Below are 24796 nucleotides of genomic sequence, written 5' to 3'. Positions count from 1 at the left end.
TTGATAGGAATTAAGCCAACATCATATTTATTTAACTTTTATAAAAGGGGTATTTATAAGATATTGTGATAAGAAAAATTCCTACAAATTATCTCCATCCCCATCCTCCCCAAAATTTTGATACTCCCTGACTAGTACACACAAAGTCAAAGGCATATTCTTACCTGTTAGATATATTGGGGTTAAGTGGAATGGAGTGTTTTTTGCCTTGTTTTTAGGAAACAAAAGATGTGGATCTCCCATATGTGAGATAGGAAACTGTTATGGAAAAATCACTGAACAAGAAGTCAGGAAATCTGAGCTCTGTTACACGTTATGCTGCTAGAGATAAAAGAGATTGCCAGTCACTCTCCTTCAGGAGAGGTTATTTGTTCTCTCCGCTATAAAATGAGGAAGTTAGACCAGATGACTTCCAGCATCAACATTAAACATTTCAACATCCCTTTTTATTCCATCACTCTATATCCCAGCTCCTAATATTCTAGGTTTTAAAGTCCTTTTCCACATTAATGTTCCGTGTCCTGAGTTCTAGAATTCTGTGTTTTGTGATCTGAGATCCTTTTCTGGATCTGAAACTCTGATTCCATATTTGCTATTTCTGTGTTCTAGAATCCTTTTCTGCTCTAATATTCTGGGTTCTATAGATGTTAGGGAATTCCTCAAGAAAGAAATACAATATCCGTGTTCCCACAGTACACCAGCCACAACCAAAGTGGGACCCAAATCATTCAGTGCCCATCCCTGGTGCTTTGAGAACACAGAGGAGTTTTCAGATGGGCAGCCTTCTCTTTGTGTGGGAATCAAACCCAAACAGGAAATACTTAATTCATCCCTGTAAGGCAGGGTGGAGGAAATATTATATTTGTCCAACTGTGGTACTCTTTTTCTTTCAAAATCTCACTTGGATAAGACCCCTGAGTGTAGCATGTAAGCTCCCCCTGATCAGTGGGTGGTCGTAACGATTACTTCTTTTGGAAAGATTGGAAAGTAGTAAATACCTTTGAAAGTTCTAAACACTCAGAGAACAGAGATGATAAAATATGAATCAGATCTCTGTTTGAATAGAAAGAACTTTCACACTTAATGCTTTGTGTATTTTTTGTTACTGTGTGTGCTTTGTTTTTGAATGTGTCTTTGTGGGGGGGATGGAATCAACATTTCTTAAGCACCTATTGTGAGTCAGCATCAGGTTAAGAGCTTTATCTCATTTGAATCTTGTGAGATAAATGCTATTATTATCACCCCCCATTTTTCAGTTGAGAAAACTTGAGGCAGATAGTGGAGAGAACAAAAAAGATCTTTTGAAGGAAAGTGATTGGCAGTCTTTTCTCTCTGTACTGGCGGAACATGTAATAGAACCCAGGTCTCCTTACTTCTAGTTCAGTGACTTGCCCAGGGTCACACAGTTAGTAAGTATCTGAGGTTTGATTTGAGCTCAGGTCTTCCTAACTCCAGGCCCAACACTCTATCCATCATTCTACCTAATATATGCCACATATATTCTTTTTTTTTTCCTTCAAAGTGATTTCATTTTAATTAGGGAATGGACTATATTTTGGACTGGTATATATTCAGACCAGTACAGTATTCCCCCAAAATAAACATGAGAGAGAAGATAAATTACCCAACATACTACCAAGTTTCCCTGTCATAAAGGCTTATTTCCACAAAAGGGATCACAGGATCATCTGTTTAGTGATAAAAGGAACCTCAAAGGTAGTCTAGTCTACCACCCTTATTTTAAAATTTGTATCTTATTTTTATTTATCATATTACTATATTTTAAAGAAGAAATTGAAGCTTAGAGAGCTGAAGGGCCTGGCCCATGGTCACACACATATTCAGTGGCAGATCTAAAAGGGGAACCCCAGGGCTCTGACCTCCCTAGGATGTCCAAACATGATCTGAATGACCACTCCTTAGAATGCTGGAGATGGGATTTCTTTAGCTTATGAAGTGGGCTAGAGGACACCTGAGCTCTTTTCTAACTTGAAGATTTGTTGATTCTGATGGTCTAATGTTAGGCTAGTTGTGAAGGGGTAAAACTAGCCTGGATAAAGAGAATTCATTGGAAGAGCTGAGTTCTTCCGATAACTAGAGATATCGCTGTGCCTGTGTTTATTGAGAATGAACACATAGAGCATGGGCAGGATAGACATTTAGTGGGTATGAGGAACAGCCTTTCTTTATGAGAAATAGATGATCATAGATGAGTTCCAATACCTAGTGAATAGAGTGCTGTACTTAGAATCAGCAAGACCTGAATTCAAATCCTGCCTCAGGCATTTACCAGCATTGCAGCCTTGGAGAAGTGCTAGAACTCTTTGGGCCTCTGTTCTGTCAACTATTCATATAAGGGGGTTTGACGAGATGATCTCTAAGCCCATTCCAGATCTAATCATTTATATTCTAAGGTCTCTTCTATTTACAGGGATCTAGAGTCCTACAGTGATGGAGCTGAAAGGAATCTCAGAAGTCATCTCGTTTAGCTTAATTTTACAGATGAGGAAGCCAAGGCCCAGAGAAAGGAAGTCATTTATATTCCTAAATTAGTAGACCTGTCCACATTAGTAGAAGGAAAAGATCAAGAACCCAGGCCTCTCAACTCCCAGTTTGTTTTTTGTTACACCATACTGCCTCCCCATAAACTCTATATTCAACTAGTCTGCCTTCTGTGGTGGTAGTAGTAGTAGTAGTAATAATAATAGCTAAACTTTGTGTAGCACTTACTATGTTCCAGGAACTGTACTAAATACTTTACACTATTACCTCATTTGATTTTCACAACAATTGGAAGGTAGATGCTATTATTATTCCCATTTTACAGATGAGGAAACTGAGGCAAACTGGTTAGTCAGCTTCCCCAGAGTCACACAGCTAGTAAATGTCTGAGACTAGATTTGAACTCAAGTGTTCCAGACTCTAGGCCCAGGATGCTATTCATTACACCACCGAGCTGCTCCTAGATTCATTCAGGCTTTAAACATTTTACCTTCTGAGGTTCCAACACCTTCCATGCTATGTTGGAGGAGCTGTGAGGGAAAAAAAAGCATGGTAATGTTCTGTGTTCAGACCTTCTGTATTCTAAGACCCTTTCTTTTGCAGTATCATTTTTAAATGCCATTAGGTTTGGGTTTTTTTTGCATAGCTGTCACTTCCCTGTGATTCCCAATTCACTCATACCCCCAATAGAATCCTTCATCTCTGCTGCTTAAGCAAAACACATCCACATGTTGTTCTCATTCTTCCAGTTCCCATTCCACTCATACACTCAGTCTCTTGCCTACCCAGGAGCAGGAACCAGGTTTCACAGTCAGACTATTAAAGCTTGTAATTGGTCATGGTGTCAACAATAGATAAAAGCATCTACCCTGGAGTCAGAAGGACCTGAGTTCAGATCTGGCCTCTGACACTAACTACTTGTGTCACCCTGGGCAAGTCACTTAACCCTGTTTGCCTCAGTTTCCTCATCTATAGATGAGGAAGGACATGGCAAACTGCTCCAGTACCTTTGCCAAGAAAACCCCAAATGGGGTCACAGAGAGTCAGATATGACCGGAGTGACTCAACAACAACCACCACCAAAATCTTTTTCTGTTATTGTCCTTTGTATTATTGTGTTCACCACGTACATCCCACTTACTTCTCTCTGTCCTAGTTCATGCAGGCCTTCCCCAATTTCTCTGAATGCTCCACGTTGCTCATTCCTTGTGATACAATAGTATTCCAGTACAGTCACACACCACAGTTTGTCCCTTGATCCCCCAATTAATGGATACTCTCCTTCTTTCCAGTCTTTTGCTATCATATAAAGGACTGCTATAAATATTTTTGTATCTACTGAACCATTCCCTCTGTCTTTGGCTCCCTTGGGGTATAACAAGCCTGAAAGTGGTATCATTAGGTCAAAGGATATAGAAAGTGTAGTGATTATTCTGGTTTAATTCCAAATCATGTCTCGGAAGGTCCAGAACACCCCACAGCTCCTTAAGCCTGCCTGTTTTCTCACAACCCCTTCCCCAGTGACCAATTTCTTCCTTTGCCACCCTTGCCGTAATGTTTGGTGTGAGGTAAAACCTTTTTAGCACTGAAATTCTGTTTCATTCCTTCTAAAATTCTGTATTCTAAGACATTTTAAGCGCTAACATTTTGTCTTCTGGATGTTCTCCTTTTTTTCTTTTTCATCTAAAATCCCTTCTACTCTGGATGTTACTTTTTTTTTAACCTAATAGCCCTTTCTTTTCACACCTCTGAGTTTGAGTTCCCTTGCATACAGTCTTTCTTGTTTCGAGCAGAATCTTAATCCATACTCCATACTGCTGCCACACATTCCATCTAGGAGCTAAAGAAGCCAGTCAAGTGACATTAAAAATTTTATGAAAGAAAAAAATTCTGCAAAGGGATTTTTCTCCCTCTTCCTATTCCCATTTCAGAAGAGAAACCAAAATCAAAGTCAGTCCCCCAAGTCTACCAGTTCCCTTAGCACATGCACTAGATTACAACCATGTTCCCAATTAAGAGAATCAATTATTCATAAAGATCTGAAATTTTAATTCCTATCAGAACAGATCTAGAAGTGCTCTTTCTCTTAAAGCAGCTGCAGTTTGAAGAACAGAAAACAAGTTGGAAACAGGCAGTGTTTTAATGTGACCTCAGGCATCACTGAGGGTGTCCTGTTGTTTAGGATGAGTAAAGAGTTAGAATTTCAGCTTCTCCTATAATGAAAGCGACCCCACAAGTCATCCATTTCAACCCCTCTGTCCACCACTCCCTGCCCAAGATGGAATCCTCTCTCCACTGAGATCTGATTCGTTTTAAATCACTGTCAAATGGGCTCCTAAAAGATGAAACTAATTTTTTTATTTATTCATTCATTCACCCAACATTTATTAATCTACTGCAAAATATTCAGGACACTTCTGAGTTCTGCTTGACAGGAGGGACAGCATGGCAGAATCGAGTCTTAGACTTGAAATCATCCTAAACTCCGCATTGGTTCATTTAAAAAGTTGTGTGTTGGCTAGGCACTGTGCAAGTTCTAGAAATAGAATAGATATGCAAAATAGTCTCTATCCCACTCAAATTTTAATTGGGGAAAAACATGAACACAAAGACATAAATACAAATATGTGCAAAGTAAATTCCAAGTGATTTGTAGGGGTTGGGTAGTGGGGGAGGACATTAGCAAGGAATCAGGATAGACCTCATGTTGGAGAAAGCACATTTTCCAGCCTTGAAGGCAATGAGGGATTCTAGGAAGTGAAGAAAGAATGTATGCTAGTCACAAGGTACAGACAATCTATGCAAAGACATAGGGAACAAGTGAGCAGCCCAGTTTGGCTAGAACAGGGGGTGTGTGAGTCAGAGAAATAGACCATGAGCCTGGAAGAGTAGGAACGGTAGGAAGGGGCCAGATGATGAAGAACTGAGTAATAACAGGAATTTGTATTGTATCCTAGAGATAATTGGGAATCACTAGAATTTCTTGAGCAAGAGAATGACATGGCCAGACCTGTGTTTTAAGGATATCAGCTTGACAGCTATGTGAAGGATGGACTGGGGAAGGGAGAGACCAATTAGGAAACTCTTTTACCCATCCAGGTCAGAGGTGATGAGAGCTTGAACCTTGGTAGTACAAACTCACCCTGCCCCCAATAGCCAATAGGAGTAAATTATACAGAATAACTTCGCATCCTTTAAAATGGAATCGTTTTTGCCATAACTGCATTAAGCTTCTAATAAAAATAAGAATCTGCATAAACAGGGACCATGTTTCTATATTTTCCCAACAAGAAGCAGCAGGGCCAGGTTTCCATTCCATATACCTCACCAGAAGTGACCCATAATGCCCTATCTCCCCTAGAGATAGCCAAAGAAAGGCTGTGTAGCCCCTATCATGGAAGCTAGAGAGGGCGTTCTTTCATTGGATGGAAGATCAGATTAGATGACCTTTAAGGTCTTTCCAAGATTCTGTGATTCAGGAAACAGCTGTAAAAGCTAAATATGATTTACAACATACTCAATTTATGAAAATCTGATGCACAGAATGATCAATGGTAGAATTATTTCCTTTATTAAAAAAAAACCTTCTTTGCCTTAATAAGATTCCCAGTGCTTTTAAAATGAGATCTGGATGAGAAACATAGATTTATATACCTTTTTCGAGGAATATAGTTATTTCCTCAATCAAGGCACACCTGTAATAGTAATAGTAGTGATAATAACAATTGTTATAACAATAAATATTAGATCTGTCAGATGACTAATTTACCAAGGCTTGGAGAGCATCTGGAGATTTGGTAAAAGAAATACTTGTATGCCGAACATCATAAGGCTTGATCCACGGCAGAAGCAGTGGGCCAGAAGAACAAAGAGACTTGTATTCTCTGATGAGACTTTCTATGTAAACTGGAGGAAACCACCCTCCCTCTCTGGGCTCTCGAGTTCTTTTGAAAATGCAGGGAATGAACTCTATGGGTCTACTTTGGAAGCTTTAACATCTTATGACTTGATATATGAGCTTTCCTCTGATTTTGTTTATGCTGATTCCTTTTTCCTTTTCTTTCCTCCAGAATCTGTGGACAATTGTCCAAGCAACTGCTATGGGAATGGAGATTGTGTTTCTGGGACCTGCCATTGTTTCCTCGGTTTCTTGGGTCCAGATTGTGGCAGAGGTAAGGACTGGCTATGTTTTGTCTATTTCCATATGCCCCCAAGCAGGGACCAGCTCTAGTTTTTTTGGGGGAAAAGGTACTAGAGGTTGCCACCTACTACTGTGAATCTGGGGATGAAATGACCTTATGCCACTTTGAGACTCTGCAATGGGACTGAAATCCATTGGTTTTATGTGTTTTGTTTCAAAATGGCCCCAAGTGCCTACTGCATTTGGATCAAATGAGATACTATTTGTAAAACACTTATCACAGTGCCTTTCCAAACCTCTATATTTCCCACAGCTTTAGTCAGCACTTCTGGTGGTAGAGAAAGAGTTTCAGACTAGGAGGACCAAGTCCTTCATTCCCTCAGTGTCTTCTTCTACAAAGTGAAAGATTCTAAAACTCCTTTTCTGAATTCCCAGCTCTAATATTCTCCATCCCAACACTTTGGGCTGTTTTAAACTTTAAAGTGTTTTAATTTTTTTTCAATTAACAAAAAATCTATTTTCTTTTCCGCCACCCCCAATTGGAAAAATCAGAGTATATAAAATGTGTCCTTGGGGCTCATTGTTTTGCTGATCCTGATTAATAAGTAAATGACTGACTGAATATGTATACACATATAGACATAAACCACATGTGTGTATCTATTATATATATATATTTGTACACACATGTATATGTATATACACGCACATATAAATACACATATATTATTGTTGTTCTTCTGTTGACTCTTTGTAACTCCATGGATTTGTCCATGGGTTTTTCTTGGCAAAGATACTAGAGTGGTTTGACATTTCCTTCTCCAATGTGCCCCTGTTTTACAGATGAGGAAATGGGGCAAATAGAGGTTAAGTGACTTTCCCAGAGTCACGCAACTAATAAATGTCTGAGGCTGACTTTGAACTCATATCTGCTGGACTCCAGGCCTGGTACTTTATCCACACACCATCTAGCTGCCTATAGAGATAGATAGAGGTGATAGATGGATGGATGGATGGATAGATAGATAGATAGATAGATAGATAGATAGATAGATAGATGGTTGGATGGATGCATGGATGGATGGATGGATGAATTCATGGATGGATGGACCCACCCAGAGATTGAGTTGTTGAAAATCTTAGGGTAGTGTCAGCATCAAAGGACAAAGCAGCACCTGTATGGGATGTATTGCTTGGGTCAAACAACGGGACTTAGGATCATCCATGAATAGGTGATGAAGCAAGCTTGGATTTCCTGTGAGCTAAGGGACACCCCTTGAAAATCTGCCCTATTCTCACAAGAGGCCTACAGTGTACTGTACTACAGAATAGCACTGTAGTACTACAGAGTACTACAGTGTACTGACCATGTACTGACCAAGTGATGGGCTTTTGTCAGGAAGTGTAAGAGTTCCTCTCTCCTGGTGTGGTCTTAACAACTCAAGGTGATTATTCTCTGTCCTTGTAGAGAGAAAGCCCATGGGCCTCTCTGCTCCCTATTTTCAGAGCCAGAAGGCCCCATTATTCACTGGATATATGACAACTTGAGCTCACTCAATTGAAAAAATGGCAGATGGGGCTGGGACAAAGGTTGTTGTTTTAGGTTTGTTTGGGTTGGCTTTGGGGTTTTTTTTTTTGCATATTCCCCTCTGCTGCCCAGCCCCACTAGTCCCCAATGTGTATGTTTTGCAGAAGTGAATGTTCTCTAAGATGCTGCAGACAGTAAAACATGATCATAGCAGCTCATGCATAAGGTGTATTTTTGCAGAGTGTAAAAAAAAAATCCCTTTCTTCACAACAGTCCCCTGAGGTAGGTGGTATAGATATGAGGAGGAAATGGAGGCTAAGAAGGTCAGGTGACATGTCCAAAGTCACACAGCCCCTCAGGTCAAGGCAAGTTTGATTCCAAGGCCAGTAAGCCTTTCACTACACCATATTGCCTCGACCTGCATCCATATCAGTGGCTTCTATGCATTAATATTCCCCCTTCCATGGGCAGTGAGATAGCACATAGAGTACTGAACTAGAGGTCAGGAAGACCTGAGTTCAAATCCTGCCTCAGATACTTACCACCTGTGTGAATCTGGGCAAGACAAGTAACTACTGGATTCCTCAGTTTCTTTATCTATAAAATGGGGATAATAGTAATAATATGGGGATTCATAATAACTCTTTCTTTCTAGGGTAATTGTGAGGATAAAATGAGATTATGTTTGTGAAAGACTTTGGAAACCTTAAGTTATTCAGTTACTTTTTCAGCCATGTCTGACTCTTCATGACCCCATTTGGGGTTTTCTGGGCAGAGATACTGGAGTGGTTCACGATTTCCTTCTCCAGCTCATTTCACAGATGGGGAAACTGAGGCATGTGGAGTTAAGTGACTTTCTCAGGGTCACACAGCTAGTTAGTATCAGAGGCAACATTTGAACTCAGGTCCTCCTGACTTCAGGGCCAGTGCTCTGTCCACTGGGCCACCTAGCCACACCCCCTTTGTTTTATAGAGAGGGAAATGAAAGCCAAAATAGCTGAAGCTGCATGGACATTGCCTTGGGAGTCAGGCAGCCTGAGTTCTACTGGTCTCCACCATTAATTCATTGTGTGGCGTTGAGTGGATAGCTTCCCTTTTTTAGGCATTCAATTTCATCTTCTATAAAGCAGGGGGCCTTGGACAGGGTAAGCCCTCCAGTCCTTTCTGGCTCTCAGACTCTTGGTTGTTCCTGTGCCTTACACCCCCGTGGTCTGAAACAGGCTTTCAGAGATGCCTGGGCAGGCTGGCCTGGGGAAAGCAATGTCATTACCAGCTGTGAGTGCTTAAAAAAGGAAGGTTGGGGAGGGCTGGCTCTGGGGGGAGGAAGGATGTGTTGGGAGTGGAGAAGAGTCATTCCTTATGACAAGAATTACTGTCTCATCCCATATGTACTTAAAGTTAAGAGTCCTGTATAAAATGCCCTTATTGTATCAAGGCAAGAATAGTGGGCACTTTGAGCACAATGCAATATCATTTATTTTTATATAGTGTCCTCTATCCAGATGATCACAAAACCCTTTGGAGTAAGAGGTGGAATGGGAAGATAATGTGCTAAAGAGCTGAGCTGGGTACGGCTCCTCTTACAAGGGGAAATGATGGATGGTGTTTGCATGGGAGAGTGAAGGGAAGGGAAAGGGGAAGAAACTGGGGGAGCTGGGCAATGCTGAAGGCTTGGTGTGCTGATAATGACACAGACGTAGAGTGCTATTATATATTAGTAGAGTGCTTTCCTCACTGTAACCCTCAGAAATAAGGAATTGTAGGTATTATTACTCCATTTTACAGATGGGGTGCCTGAGGCTGAGTGTGTTGGTCTTTCCTGGATTTGGCCTTGAGAGAGACGTTGGAGCCCATCCAGCCCAGCCTCTGATTTTACAAAAGTTACACATATCCAAGGTGGAATGGAACTCCAGGGCCAATATTTTCCCACTATACCTATGGGAGGCTGGAAATTATCACAACAGTAGCATTCGTGTAGCACTTTTAAGAGCTGAAAAGTGCTTTATAAGCATCATCTCATTTGGTCTTTACAGCAACCCTGGGAGATAGGTACTGTTCTTCTCCCCATTGTACAGAAGAGGAAATAGGCTGAGAAAAGTGACTTACCTTCTGTCACCCAGATCATTCATGTCCGAGGCAGGGGTTGAACTCAGGTCCTCTTAACTCCAGTGCCAGGCATCTCTCCACCACTCCTGCCTATCAGGTGATTCCTGGCTGTCAAGAGGTCAATACTATTCCCCCTTCACAGCTGCCTCCACTTGGAGAGGGCAGAGAGCCCAAAATGACTTACCTACAGCCTGCAGCTGGTAAGGTGAGCAAGACCTGTGAACACAGGTCTCCTGACCAGAGTCCAGCACAAGGAGGTAGTGTCATAATGGGAGACCAGGACTCTCCCTACTTATTTCTGAGGGTTACAGTAAGGAAAATGCTCTGTAAACTTGGAAGCACTATATTAATATAAGACGTTTGTATCGTTATTAGGGTTACAGTGATGAAAGTGCTCCGTAAACTTGGAAGCACTATATTAATATAAGACGTTTGTAGCGTTATTAGGGTTACAGTGAGGAAAGTGCCCCTTAAACTTGGAAGCACTATATTAATATAAGACGTTTGTATTGTTATTAGTGTTTCTTCATCACACTAAGCCTTCAGCAGTGCATACTCTACCAGCTCCTTCCTCTTTCCCTTTCCTTCACTCTTCCATGCAAACACCATCCATCAGGACTCTGGCCCTATTAGGAATAATCCAGCAAAATCCAGCTCAGAGTTCAGATCCAGCCTCAGACCAGCTCTGTAATCCAGGGCAAGTCACCTAACCCCCATTTGCCTCAGTTTCCTCATCTCTAAAATGGGGATAATAATAGTGCCAACCTCCCAGGGTTGCTCTGACCATCAAAAGAGACAATAATTGTAGTGTTTCTGTCCTTCCCATTTTTCCTTCCCACTCTGAGATTGTAGATTAAAGGGCAGAATGTTTCTGGTATAGAATGTGTTTAACTGAAGGAGTAAGTTACAAGATGAGAGATCCCAGTAACCTGAGAGCTCTCTTGGGACAAAGAGCAAGGAAATGAACCGCAATTACTTTGAAAACCAGGTGGACCTGGAACAAGGTTATTCCTCTTCCACAGAGTCTTGGTCAGGAATGGAGAACCTGTGGCCTCAAAGCCACATTTGACCTCAGGTTCCCCACCCCAGTCTAGGTCCTGTTGCTTTTCTGTCACTGCCAATATGTCCTGTGATTTGGGGCAAGTCACATTCACTCATTTCTTTGCTGGAGAAGTTGGTAATGCCAGTGACCCCCTTCCTTCTTCCTTTTCTCACAGGGAGAGATCTAGTATCAACAAGGCCATTTTTGTCCTTGTGGTTAAGATGCCCTGAGCTCCTCAGAGACAGGATCCAGTCAGAGGGGCAGTTACTGACTCCAGGGGAAGTGTTGCTTAGTAGCTAGAGAACTAACCCTGGGGTCAGGAGGGCCTGGGTTCAAATCCCTCCTCTAATACATACTAGTTGTGAAACACTGGGCAAATCACTTACCTTCTCAGTGCCCCAGGCCATTCTTTAAGACTAAGAGACCGAACAAGGAACCAGTCTGCTAGTGCCCTTCCTCCCTCACTATATTGCATTTAACTATTTTATATTTATTCTTTTGATATTTTTGTTGTGTATATAGATGGATATGTGTGTACTTATGTATGTCTATATGCACTCATACATGTTTCTACACACTGCATGCATGTATACACATGTGTGTGCTTAAATATGCAAGTGTGTATTTCTGTGTGTATTCATAGATGTATATAATATATGTATGCGTGCATATATGTATTACAATCTGGGTGTATATCTAGTTCTATAGATTTTGTACATGTACATAGATCCACTTGTATAAACAAACATATATTGACATACAATGCATGGGTGTATGTGTGTGTACAATACAAATACATATGTGTTCACTTGCATACACATGTACGTACTTGCTGTCCTCATTAGAATGTACATTCTTTGAGGACGGAGACTGTTTCATTTTTGTACTTTTCATTTTGTCTGGCACATAGCAGGAGCTTAATAAATATTTGTTGAGTGAGTGATTGATATTCTACTCTCAGGATCAGAATTATTTCCAAACATGTTGAGAATTTCTGCTTCTTCCTCCTCCCCCACCCCGTCCTCATTAGGTTATTGATTCCTTTAGCATAGGAACTGTGCCGTTTGTTCATTGTTCTGTCTTCAATGCCAAGGACAGTGTCTTGCACATTGTATAAGCTTAATAAATATCTGGTGAATCGCTACTGAATTGAAATGTACTGGAAGCCGTCTGGGCTTCGGAGTGAGAGGTGCCTGTTTCCTAAAGGGAGGGGACGTAGCAGGGAGAGTGAAAGGGATGATATGGGAGAGACAGAAAGGGGCCATGGGATGCGGTAGTTAAAAGGATGACACATTGAGTGCCTGAATAAGTACTTTGAAGTAGAAAAAGGGATCAGATAATAAAGCACTAAGGTAGTGTTCCCTCGGGTTTACAGCCCCTTTGCAGAGGAGGGAGGCATGAAAACATAGAAGAGCAAATTGTGAGGCAGATGAGGTAAGAGTATAAATAATACTAACCTTCCCTCTAGGAACACTCCATTGTTGACAACATATTCTGCTTCACAAAAGCCATACAAAGTAGGAACTGTAAGTTTTATGGTAGCCATTTGACGGAAGAGGAAACTGAGACTCGGAGAGGTGAGATGGCTTGACCACAGTCATGTAATCCAGTCAGTGGCAGAGCCGGGGCTAGAACTCAGTCTTCCTGTCTCCGGTGCCCTCTCCAGGGTGCTGACTCTTCCTTGCCGGAAGCAGATGAGCATGGGGCAAAGAGGAGATTCCAGAAAGAAATCAAAAGGAAAGTTCATGGTGGGGGCAGGAGGCAGTCAACAGACTAATCCTAGGATGCAATAAGGAAATGGAGAAAAGGATGATATTTATGAATATGAAAGAAATGACAAAAGCAGGCAAGCTAGGAAGAGAAAGGGATAAAGGATAACGTTTTAGTCACATGTAGTTAGTCTCTTTCTAGTATCTGAAGGGTTGTCTTGCAAGAAAACAATTTGACCAGAGGACAGAACATTGGAGCATTGGGAGGAAGCTGCCCAGAAGCCAATTTCAATCTGATGTAGAGATTCCTACCAATGAGAGCTGTCTGAAAGTAAACTGGGCCACCTTGGGAGGAGATGTTATCCCAGCCACTGGGGACTGGAATGCCATCTGCAGGGGAGGGTGTGGAGGGGCCTCTTGTTCAGGGACGACTCTGAGGAGATGCCCTCTGAGAGGCCTTTCCACTCTGACTGTTTGAAGCCTGGGAAAGCAAGTCCTGCATTTATTGTATTTTCCTCCACAGCCTCCTGCCCTGTGCTATGCAGTGGAAATGGACAGTACATGAAAGGGAGGTGTCTGTGCCATAGCGGCTGGAAAGGCGCTGAGTGTGACGTACCCACCAACCAGTGCATTGATGTGGCCTGCAGCAACCGTGGCACGTGCATCATGGGGACCTGCATCTGCAATCCAGGCTACAAGGGAGAGAGCTGTGAAGAAGGTAATGTTCCCTGGGGTAGAACCCTGAATCTCCTCATTGCTCTTGGAGCCCGTTCTCCTCTTAGCTGACTGTGGGAGGCCATGCATGTTAATGATAACAGGATGGCTTCATGATAGAACTCTGAGGTAGGTTGTGTATTATACCCATTTTACAGATGAAGACGCTGAGGCTCAGAAGTAAAAGTGACTTGTCTACAATTATATAACTAGCAAGAGGCAGAGCTGTGATTCAAAACTAGAGCTTCCAAATTCAGATCCTTTGTTTTTTCCTGTACATTCCAGCGTCTTAATACCAGTCACCTCAGCCTCTGAGTAGGCACCAGCAAGAGGAGAATGATGTACTGCGGTTTTTTGTAGGGTTAGTAAGTCATTAAACTGTCTCATCTCAAAAAAAATATCTCCCCATTTTCAAGAAGTCTTAAATTATGCCTCTCATTGTCTTTACAAACAAACTTTTGGGATAACGTATGTGGCAGAAATTGGGTAAGGGATTAAAACTGGAGTTTGACACCAGGTTCACCATATGGAAGACTCACCATGTAAACCTTGAGCAAGCCATGTCATTTTCCAGGACCTCCATTTCAACATCTGTAAAATGGGTGGGTTGAAAGGATTCAGTGAATTTTTATGGTATGCATTGAGGTTTCTTCTAGCTCTGTCACACTAACTTCTCTGTTTTAAGCATTTACATTCCATGGTCTCTTCCCCTCTTATATTCTCTTATCTGTATTCTAGCATTCCATCCTGATGCCTTACTTTGCTTGAACAGTCAATGTTTTAAGGACCCTTCCAGCTCCAAAAACTTTTTTTCTCAAATTCTGTGTTCTGAGTTTCCTTCTGTCTCCGACCATTTTTGTTCTAACAGTCTGTTTCAAAGTTTTTCCAACTCTCATATTCTATTATCTAAGGTTCTTACTATGCCTGACAGTCTGTATTCTAAGGGCACATAGAACAACTAGATACTAAATTAGCTATTAAACACTGGAATTCCTTCTGAGGTTGTATGAGGTAGCTAGGTGTTACAGAGGGCAGAAGGTTAGACTTGGAGTCACGAAGACCTGAGTTCAAACCCTGTCTCACACATGCTAGCTGTGTGAACTTGGGCAAGTCACTATGCCTCAGTTTCCTCATCTGTAAAATTAATATAATAATAGCAGGTTAATGAGGATCAAGTGAGATAATGTAAAGCCCTTTGCAAAACTTAAAGCTCTAAATAAATGCTAGCCAAGATTCCTTCCAGCCTTAAAGCTCTGTTATGTTCTAAATAGAATAAGTTCAGCAACTGATCTTATAGGGAGGCCCCTAAATTGAGAGTCAGGAGATATCCTGACCAAGATAAGAATTATCGTGCCCAGTTTACAGATGAAGAATGTGAACAAGCTATGGGTGATCCATGACCCTTGTATAATTCCCCTCAATGTGAATTATGTTCTTCCATTAATATCAGAAAGTCAGATCTGAAACAAGGAGGGCAGAATGGAAACTGGGCTTCTGGGAAATGGTAGATGATGGTACCCACTGAAGAGACTATTAGATTCTGCATTTTCTAGGGTTAGAGTTTTGGCCTCTCCTCTGACTTCTGACCATGAGAAGGGAGAATCTTAGAATTGATGGGGACCATAAAGAGCAAATGCTCAAATCTCTCACTCAGCAAATAAATCATGTCTACATCACCCTTGAAAGGGAAACATTCATTGTCTTCTTAAATACCTGCTTGAGCTGATAGCATGATCTGTTGATAAAGAGGATGGCATTTGGAATCAAGAACACCTGCATCCCAACACTAGCTTTACTATCTACTACCATGGTTAAGTCAATGTTTCTGGACCTCCATTCCTCTACAAATGAAGGACTTAGATGAGATCTGAGGTCCTGTATTCAGCTCATGATCTCCATTGATGGGGCTCACTAATTCACTAGACTGACTATTCATGACTGAGCTAACATCTCCTTTCCCTCTGTTGTTGTTGTCCAGTCATTTCAATCATTTCTGGCTCCTGATGACCCACTTTGGAGTTTTCTTGGCAAAGATACTGAAGAGGTTTGCCATTTCCTTCTCCAGCTCATTTTACAGATGAGGAAACTGAGGCAAATAGGGTTAAGTGACTGGCCCAGGGTCACACACCTACTAAGTGTCTGGGGCCAGATTTGAACTCTTGAAGATGAATCATCCTAATTCCAAGCCCAGCGCTCTGTGCACTATGTCGTCCCCTAGCACCCTCTAGCTTTTATGTATTGGTCTAGTTCTTTCCATAAGGTCAAACAGCAAATCTGATCCTCCTGCCTCATGACAATCCTTTAGATATTTGAAGACAATGGTTGTGCTGTCACTGAGCCTTCTCAATGCTAAATTAATAGGATAAGTGAGTAGTAATGGTCTCAATGTTTGTGTAATATCGTGGATAAAGTCCTGGACTTGGAATCAGGAAGGTCTAGGTTCAGATCTGACACACGAGTGTATGATAACTCAGTGGCTGTGGACAAGTTCCTTAACATGTATCTCTGGGCCTCAGTTTCCTCATCTGCAAATTAAGAATAATAATAATAATGCCTCTAGTACCCCCCTCACCAACTTGTTTGCATTGAGGCTTATGTGCAGTCCTGGATGGCAAACACTTCAAATGACTGAAAACATTATATAGATGTGAAAAACCGTAATCATCATTGGCACATCTGGGATAAACAGCATGGAGGGAAGGCCAGCCTCAAAGCCAGGAAGCTCTGGGCCTCTGACACATACTGGACATGCTACTTCATCTTTCGGTGTCAGACAGCTCTTCTAGAATTGTAGCTTCCGGAGAAGGAGCCAGCCTGCATTGTGAACGGGGGTCTCCTCAACCAGGACTTCACTCAACTCTGGGCTAAAACACAAATTTCAAGTATTGTTGGGCCTGTGTCTTATTGGGTGCATTGACTTCACTTGGAATCCCAGGTGAGCATCTGATGAAAGCACATGGACCCCTTTTAATCATGAACCCCCCCTTTTTTGTCCAAGACACATATGGAAGGAGCCTCCAGGCTGATGGCTTTCATCTGCTTCCTCTTATCACCATGTTCTCTTCAGGTGGAAACAGAAGGAAAGAGCCCCAAAGAAAACGAGATTCCCATTGGGGCCCATGGGCCATTTTTACCCCCACCATGCATTTGCCTCTCATGGGCAGGACAAAATTCATTTTGTCAAAATAAACTAGAACTATACAGTGTGGAAAATCCATGGGATGTTTATGGGGGTGGGAGAGAAATCTAATAAAAATCTTTGATTTACATTATTTCTTTGAAAAGGAATATTTTTCCGTCTTGATTTTGTTTCTGAGAAGGGCCATCTGGTATTGATTCTTTCCATTATTTCTCCATTTCTTTGGTGCAGCTTGGTTGAGTTTTTTTGTTTATAATGGGTTTTCATGTGTAGCTCCCTCTTTCACCGTCCCCCTGCCCCTTGAGTGAGTTCAACAATGTTTATAAAACATCAGCTAACAAGCTTATGCAGTTTTTGCTTCTCTCTGTTCTGAACTTTACTACCCTGTGTTTTATAAGACTTGAATGGTGCCAGCAGGACTTTGAGGGGTTTGGGGTGGGGAGAGCAGAAGATGGGGGACAAGGACAAATTTAGGCCCTCAGCAGTGAAAAATGAGACATTGATCCTGGGGTACTGAATGGGGCCTAATAATTTATGTGACCAATGGAGCATGAAGCACGTTGGGGAGAGGGTGGTGTTCCTTGCTGCATGATTTATCGAAAAGGGCCACAGTGCTGCCAAAAGTGCCAGCTTCAAATGAGCCACTTTTTGGAGTAGAAATGTAGCAATTTGGCACAGCTTCTGAGAGAGAGAGAGAGAGAGAGAGAGAGAGAGAGAGAGAGAGAGAGAGAGAGAGAGAGAGAGAGAGAGAGAGAAGACAGAGAGAGAAGACAACAGAGAGAGAGAAAGACAGAGAGAGAGAGAGAAGACAGAGAGAGACAGAGACACAGAGACAGAGAGAGAGAGACAGAGAGACAGACAGAGAGACAGAGAGAGGGAGACAGAGAGAGACACTGACTTATGTCCAAACAGGTTCATCCCACAGAATGGCATCAAGAATCCTTGTCGTTTCCTTTTCCTTCCAAGGCTTTTATCAAGCCATCATTTCATTGAAGTCAAGGCTAGAAGTATCACAGAATCATAGGGTTTGAGCTCTTTGAAGACAAGGTTTGGTTCCTAAAGACTAACAGAACACCTGGGACATACTCAGTGCATAATGAATGCTGATTGAATTGAATTAGACAGCATCATTGAGATCACCAAATTCAGCCCCTTATCTTACTGGTGATCCAAAAGAACCCCAATCTTTTAACCAAGGTCCCACAAAGTGTAGAACCAGTTGATTCAAACTCCATTTACTCAAAGTTCAGTGTTCTTTCTGGTACCTCTTGGTGCTTCTCAAGGGACTTTTGATTACCTAATCTAACCATCCCATTTTACAGATGAGGAAACTGAGGCCCAGAGATATTCAAGGACCTTCTGAGAATCACACAAGTTCATAGAAAGGCTAAAAGTCTGACCAGACTTCTCTAACTCCAAATCTAATGTTCGTTCCGCTCTCACCACACTGAAAATCCTCATTTTATAGATTAGGATGCTAAAGTTCATAGAATAGCAGCTCGCCCAGGGTCACTCAGTAATTGGCAGAGATCATAGGTATCACAGGTCTCTAGACTCCCAGGGTAGTGTCTCTTTGCAATAACCCCTCAAAGCAGAATATCGTGAGTGTAAACTGTTGTTCAGAAAGCTTCCCAGGGTTGCAGGAGGAGCTCTCCTGGGGCTCTTGTGTCCTGTGCTGAACCCTGGGATATTTGAGCCAAGCTTTTGCATGTGAACCTTTTGAAGTAGTTCATTTCAGCATGAAAAAAGACCCTGAGGCATATGATAAATAGGGTTTGTACACACACACGCACACACGCACGCACACACACACACCCCTCTCCTGCCTCCTAGCCCACGTGCTAACCCTTGGCATTACAGCAGGGAAACCCCTGAGCAGCCTTCTCTGTAGGTTGAAGTCCCCTTTAAAACTTAACCTCCTCCCATGTATCCCCACCCCACAGTCCACCCCATTGCCAAGTCGACCTTCAGAAGAGATGATTAATGGCCTGGAGGTAGTTTCTTGTCAGTAACTTGGAGATCTTTGTTCCCTGTTCATACCATCTGCCAAGAACAGAGGAGGCTGTTTGCCTATTTCCCAGCCCTTTTCGTGCTTATTAAGGCTGAGCAAGACCAGGGGCCGGGGCTCTCAGGGCCTCATGCTCAAACTGGTATCCGCGTTCCCAGCTCACTAATAGTGGAGATTTATAGACTCATCCAGTCCAGCATCCCGGGAATCTCAAAGGTTGCCCCAACTGAGACCAGAGGGCCAGCTCACAGAAAGACAAATACCTTCACATGCCTCAAGATAGTCATTGTTAAGTTCTTTGCTGTCAAGTTGGATGACGCACTGGATCCAGGAAATTAACAAAATGACTTAAATGTGCCCAGCATTTTCCTTCTTGGGTTCTAGGATCTGAAACTGGTCACTAATCTTTTTTTTCTTCCAAAAATTGAGTGGCCAAGAGGTCATTCTTGAAGAATTATCACATCTCCAGAGATAGCCCTGAAAAAGATTTTATTGTATTCTGTGTTGGTTTGTTTTTCATTCTCTCTCTTGTCCTTTCCTTTTTCCTCCATTTTATTTTTCTTTGTTACTTTTCCTCGCTTTCATTCTAAAGGAGTTACCTAGGAATCCCCAGCTTGAATAAGCTGGTGCATTTCTGAGATAAGTACATTGGTTCGAAGTCAGAGGAACTACATGAATCTCAGCCTTGAGGTTTAATGCTTGCGTGTGATCTTGGGTAAAATCATTTCACACACACTGCTGGGCCTCAGTTTTGTCACCTGTAAAATAAGGGGAAGTGGGGTCTGGTTACACATCCTATGATAAATTATGCACACACATACATGCATATATACATACATACATATTCCAGCATATACACACAGATGCACTGACTTCTGAGGCCTCTATCTTACCATGAAATAGTAGTGACTCTGGATTCTGTAATATGAGGGGTTTGAACCCCATTGGCCTCTAAGATCCCTTACATGTCTTAATCTATGACCCTGTAATCCTATTCTCAAAATGGAATGCAAGTTGTGAGTAGTTCTACAGAGCTAAGAAGATTTTGCATGTGGACCTGGTAATGTATTTTATATCTAATGTCTAAGAATCAACCTAACTGCATTGGAGAATGTCATCACCAGATAGGTGATTAATTTCTTCAGCTGTAGCAACTCCCAGAGACCATCTATTAAGTCATAGTGAGGCTACGATCTGCCTTGGTAGAAGGCAGTAAAACTGGAGAGACGAAATCAAGTATTCTTGAAATCTATACCAGAGATTTAGACTTGTTCTCTGAGTCCTCCCCCACATGCCTAAATGTCCTGCTAGCACCGTTCAAACCTTAAGAAATAGAAGTGTTAAATTTCTATTAGAAGAGAAAAAAGAAAAATAGTCTTTTTTTTTAAAGCAATTGGGGTTAAGTAACTTGCTCAAGGTTACACAGCCAAGTGTTTCTGGGTGGGTGCTAAGTGTCTGAGCCCGGGATTCGATCTCCACGTCTTCTCAACACTGGAGCCAGTGCTCGTACTCGCTGTGCTACCTGGCCGCCCCGAAAAATAGTCTTTGGTGGGAGTTGGGGTGGTGGTGGGATGAGGTATTCTTAGCTGGGTGGTATGGTGGATAGAGCAGTAGACCTGGACTCAGGAAGACCTGGATTTAAACTCTGTTTCAGACACTTACTAGTCTTGTTCTCAATGGGACTAATAACAATTGAGATGACATAGGTAAAGGGCTTTTCCAGCCTTTAAAGTACTACATAAATGCTAAGTATTATCATTATTGTTCACCCAGAGAATTAAACCACCAAGTTTTTTAATTAAGTTTGGAAATAGTAGAGGGGGAAATACATAATTATGTCTAGCATCATGGGGATTGCAGCAGAACAAAATATCAAGTATGATAGGTCTTCCATAAACATCAGTAAACCTCCTTATATGTTGTCTCCCTCACTGTTATTCTGTTAGAATGTGAGCTCCTTGAAGGCAGGGACTTTTCTGTTTGTATCCCCAGCACTTAGCTTGTAGCAAGCATTTAGTAAATGTCATTCATTCATTCTGGAACCACAGTCCCAGTGCCCATAAGACAGCCTCAGACAGACCTTTGAGTTGGTGACCTCTCTCCTTTTTCCATGCAGTGGATTGCCTGGATCCCACCTGCTCTGGACGAGGTGTCTGCGTCCGAGGTGAGTGTCACTGCTCCGTTGGCTGGGGAGGAACCAGCTGTGAAACGCCAAGAGCCACATGTTTGGACCAGTGTTCGGGCCATGGAACCTTCCTTTCTGACACAGGACTCTGCAGCTGCGATCCTAATTGGACTGGACATGACTGTTCAATTGGTGAGTGTGAATCTGCCTTTGGACTGGAGTCTTTTGAGAGAGGGGTTTCAGTTTCCAAGTTTGGCACCTTGGTAAGACATTAGTGCAGCCCCATTCTCAGTTATCCGTGGAGCGGATTTTCCGTGCCTTTTGTTATTCTCCCTCCTCCTGTCTCCCTGCCTTCTGACCTTTAGCCCTAAGCCCACCTGCCATGGTGAGGTGAACTTGAGAAATGAAGAGAAGGCCTAAGAGGGTAGTAGTCCCTCAGAGCAAGCATGAGATGCAGAGTCATAATGCTGGGGTCAGAGAATATGCATTCAAATTCTACCTCTGATAGAGGTCATTTATGGGCCTGAGTTATTGATCTGTAAAATGAGGGGGTTGGACACTGAGGTACCTATGATCTTGTGTAAAGCCCTGTATGGGTCAGCATAATCTGTACCCTCCACAAAATCACAAAAAGCAGCATTGTTTTATGCTAAGGAGAGAGGGCAGCTGTCTAGACAAGGGCCATCATCACTTTCTCTCACCAGCACTCTCAGTTTCAGAAATAAAAACGGCAGAAGGGGCTGTGCTGTGCTTGTGATCTCTTTATTGAGGTTCCTTCTCTCTGGAATGCCAGGGAAGGTCAGTTACTGCAGATGGTCCAAATTTTAGGAAACGTGTACATGTTTGCTCAGAACCATGGACTCAGGAAAATTCCCATCTCCCACCTGATTCACCTTCTTTCTTATCCATCATACATTCTTTGGCATCTCTCTGGGATCCTATGATGCTGGACCTGTGCTCATGGTAGATAGTGCAGTACTGAAGAAGGCAGTTTCCTCTGGTGAAAACTAACCTGTCTTAGTCTGTGGGCCAAGGAAACCTCAGGGATGAGCTGGCCCTGGCGCAAGGTAGCTCTGAAACCTGGACTTCTCCAGCTGGTACCATATCTGATGGCGGGTTTCTGAGGCTTTTCCTGCATCTCCTCTGGAGAAGCCACTTTAAGGGAGCAGCAATATTTCACAAGAGGTGAAATGTCAGTAACTTCATGTTTGTATTTATTACCTGACAGGCTGTTATGTGATATGGATAGATCCTTGGGATGTTGTCAGGAGTCCATTGTTAAAGTTTTAGACATTGTTTAGCTAAATGACCTTCAGCAAACACTTCTCTCTAGGCCTCAGTCTCCTTACTTGTGTAAGGAGGTTGGTTGAATCATGCAGTTCCTAAGATCCTTTGCAGTTTTAATAGTCTGTGTAATAACATGCATTCTTCCTCCAGTGTTTCATGGTTCTGTGATCCTGTGGTCCAGGATCTGGTAGGGGAAAAAGTTGAAAACATTTATTATGGGTTCCAGTTGCTGGTCTACCCCTACCCTTCTTGACTTGTATAGAGAGTCTATACCCAGGTTCAGACAGCTTTTATCCTTCTTTGTTAAGCATGTATGAGGACATGATTGCAAACACAGATGTGCAGGGCCACGTAAATAATTCCTTTTATATTGCTCTGTTTATGGCCTTATAATAAACAGCCCTCTTAAAGTGGCGTAGACTTGCTATTGTTCATTATGTAGCGATGAAGCTAATTTATGTCTGGTGTATAGCTGTCTGTTGCATTGTTAATCCTTGATGAAGTTACGTAGATTCCGATGGATGCAGTTATGTTTTTTGTGTGAGATTACTAAGTATTCTTTGGTTGGCCTCATAAAAGGAGACAACACAACCATTAACAGGGGATTGCTTTCAGAGCCCCAAGGCCTGTTCTTTCCCAGAGCTGTGGACGCAGAACTCAGTGGTATTTGTTAGATGGGTGCATGTTACCTTATATGAAAATAGTTTCCTGCCTAGAAACAGCACTCGTTGGGGCCAGGGAAGAGAAGATGTGTGTTTTGGGAGCATAGATCTCAACTCACACAACTATTCCCAGTATGGTCTTGTGTAAGCCCATGTCAGTGTGTCCGGTCTTACTTGACCATTATGAACAGGAGGCTGTGGTCCTGGCCTGCTCTAAGCCTTGATTGGAATTATGTGAAAATTAGTGCAGTTTTCATGTGACTTTATCTCATTTGGTCCTCACAAACCTAGCCTTCAGCGTAGCAGAAGGTAAATATGAGTTTGACTCCTCTCTCGGCCACATATATCCTGTGTGGCGCTAGGTAAACCATTTAACTTTCCTACACCTTAGTTTCTTCATCTGTAAAACGAATGGGTTGGACCACATGACCTCTGAGGTATGTCCAGGTCCCCAGTCTGTGCCCTGTGTCCCAAAGTATCATCTTCTCTGTTGAAATAGAAGAGAAAATCGTCTTGAGATCTGGCATTGCTTTCCAAAGTTAACAGTTATGCGTGACATTTCTTTTCCAGCCTCCTGTTGAATTAGTCCCTTTCATGGACCTCTTCCTCTCTCTACCAGCCAATAGGCCTAACAGTTATTGTCTAAACTTGGTGTCTCTCATTTAGCTTCAGGGGTTTTGCACAGGCCTTGAATGTACTCCCTTCTCCCCTTTAGCCCTTAGAAATCCTAGCTTCCTTCAAAGCTCAGCCTATGTTCTTCCTACATGAAGATTTTTGTGATTCTCTCATCTGTCAGTGTCCCTATTCCCATCCACCCACCCAAATAACTTTGCATTCACCTTGTATATGTTTACATTTACTCTTATGGGTAAGTGTTATTTCCCATCCACACCCACACCACCCCCTGATAAAATGTTGTTCATCTTTCATTCTCCAAGAGGACCTATGATATCACAAGGGTGATATCTTGACTAATGTAATCTCCTCATGATCTCTCTCTCTCTCTCTCTCTCTCTCTCTCTCTCTCTCTCTCTCTATCTATCTATCTCTCTCTCTCTCTCTCTCTATATATATATATATACATACATATATATATATATGTGTGTGTGTGTGTGTGTGTATGTGTATGTAGATGTCTGTCTCTATCTATGTAGATAGAGATACAGAGATATCCAGCCCCTCCCCTCCTGAGTACCAGTCTTACATTACCAACTTCTGCTTGGATACCTCAACCTGGATGTCCTGTCGGCATCTCAAAATCAATGTGTCCACAACAGAATTCAGCATCTTTCTCCCTAAAACTTCCCCTTTCCCCAACCTTCTAGTCCATTCTAGGGTACCATCTTCTTCTCAGTTACCCATCTGTGATTCCTCATATACTCACATCCACCCACATAACCAGTCCTAAGCCAGAGTTTGCTGTTTCTACCTTCACATCATCTCTCCACCTATCCCCTCCTCTGCACTCATACAGACAGGTTCAGGCCCTCATCACCTCATGCCTGAGCCATCACAACAGCTTGCTGGCTTTTCTCTTTGCCTCAAGTCTCTCTCCACTACAGTACATCCTTGATTCTTTGGCCAAATTGACTTTCCTAAAGTACAACTCACATAACCCCCATGTTCAGCAAACTCCACTGGACTCCCATTACCTTCTGGATCAAATAGTCAGTGCTCTATTCACCTTGTAAAGTCCTCTACAGCCTGGGTCCTTCCTGCCTCCTCCATCTTCTCATACCTTCTTCTCCTCTATGTGCTCTTTTCTCCAGTAAAATTGGCCTCCTTCCCCTTGTTCAAGCACAACACACCATCTCCCAACTCAGTATCTTTTAT

At 42.3% G+C, this 24796-nt stretch overlaps 1 protein-coding gene across 2 annotated transcripts in view; it reads left to right on the top strand.

Annotated features, from left to right (window-relative positions):
- The window catches only part of TENM4 (teneurin transmembrane protein 4), a 1707472-nt gene that overhangs the window by 1467477 nt on the left and 215199 nt on the right, over positions 1–24796 (top strand). For both annotated transcript variants that reach the window (XM_069070949.1, XM_069070950.1), the window contains 3 exons: positions 6573–6674; positions 13552–13746; positions 21006–21206. In XM_069070949.1, the coding sequence (XP_068927050.1) occupies positions 6573–6674; positions 13552–13746; positions 21006–21206 (498 nt within the window). The remainder of the gene's footprint in view (positions 1–6572; positions 6675–13551; positions 13747–21005; positions 21207–24796) is intronic.

The sequence above is a fragment of the Petaurus breviceps genome, unplaced genomic scaffold (assembly GCF_028583685.1).
Source record: "Petaurus breviceps papuanus isolate PSGF00001 unplaced genomic scaffold, PetGlider_PUasm1.0 90823, whole genome shotgun sequence".
In the NCBI taxonomy this organism is placed as follows: domain Eukaryota; kingdom Metazoa; phylum Chordata; class Mammalia; order Diprotodontia; family Petauridae; genus Petaurus; species Petaurus breviceps.
The sequence above is the reverse complement of the archived record's forward strand: the minus strand, read 5'-3'. Positions and strand labels throughout refer to the sequence as shown.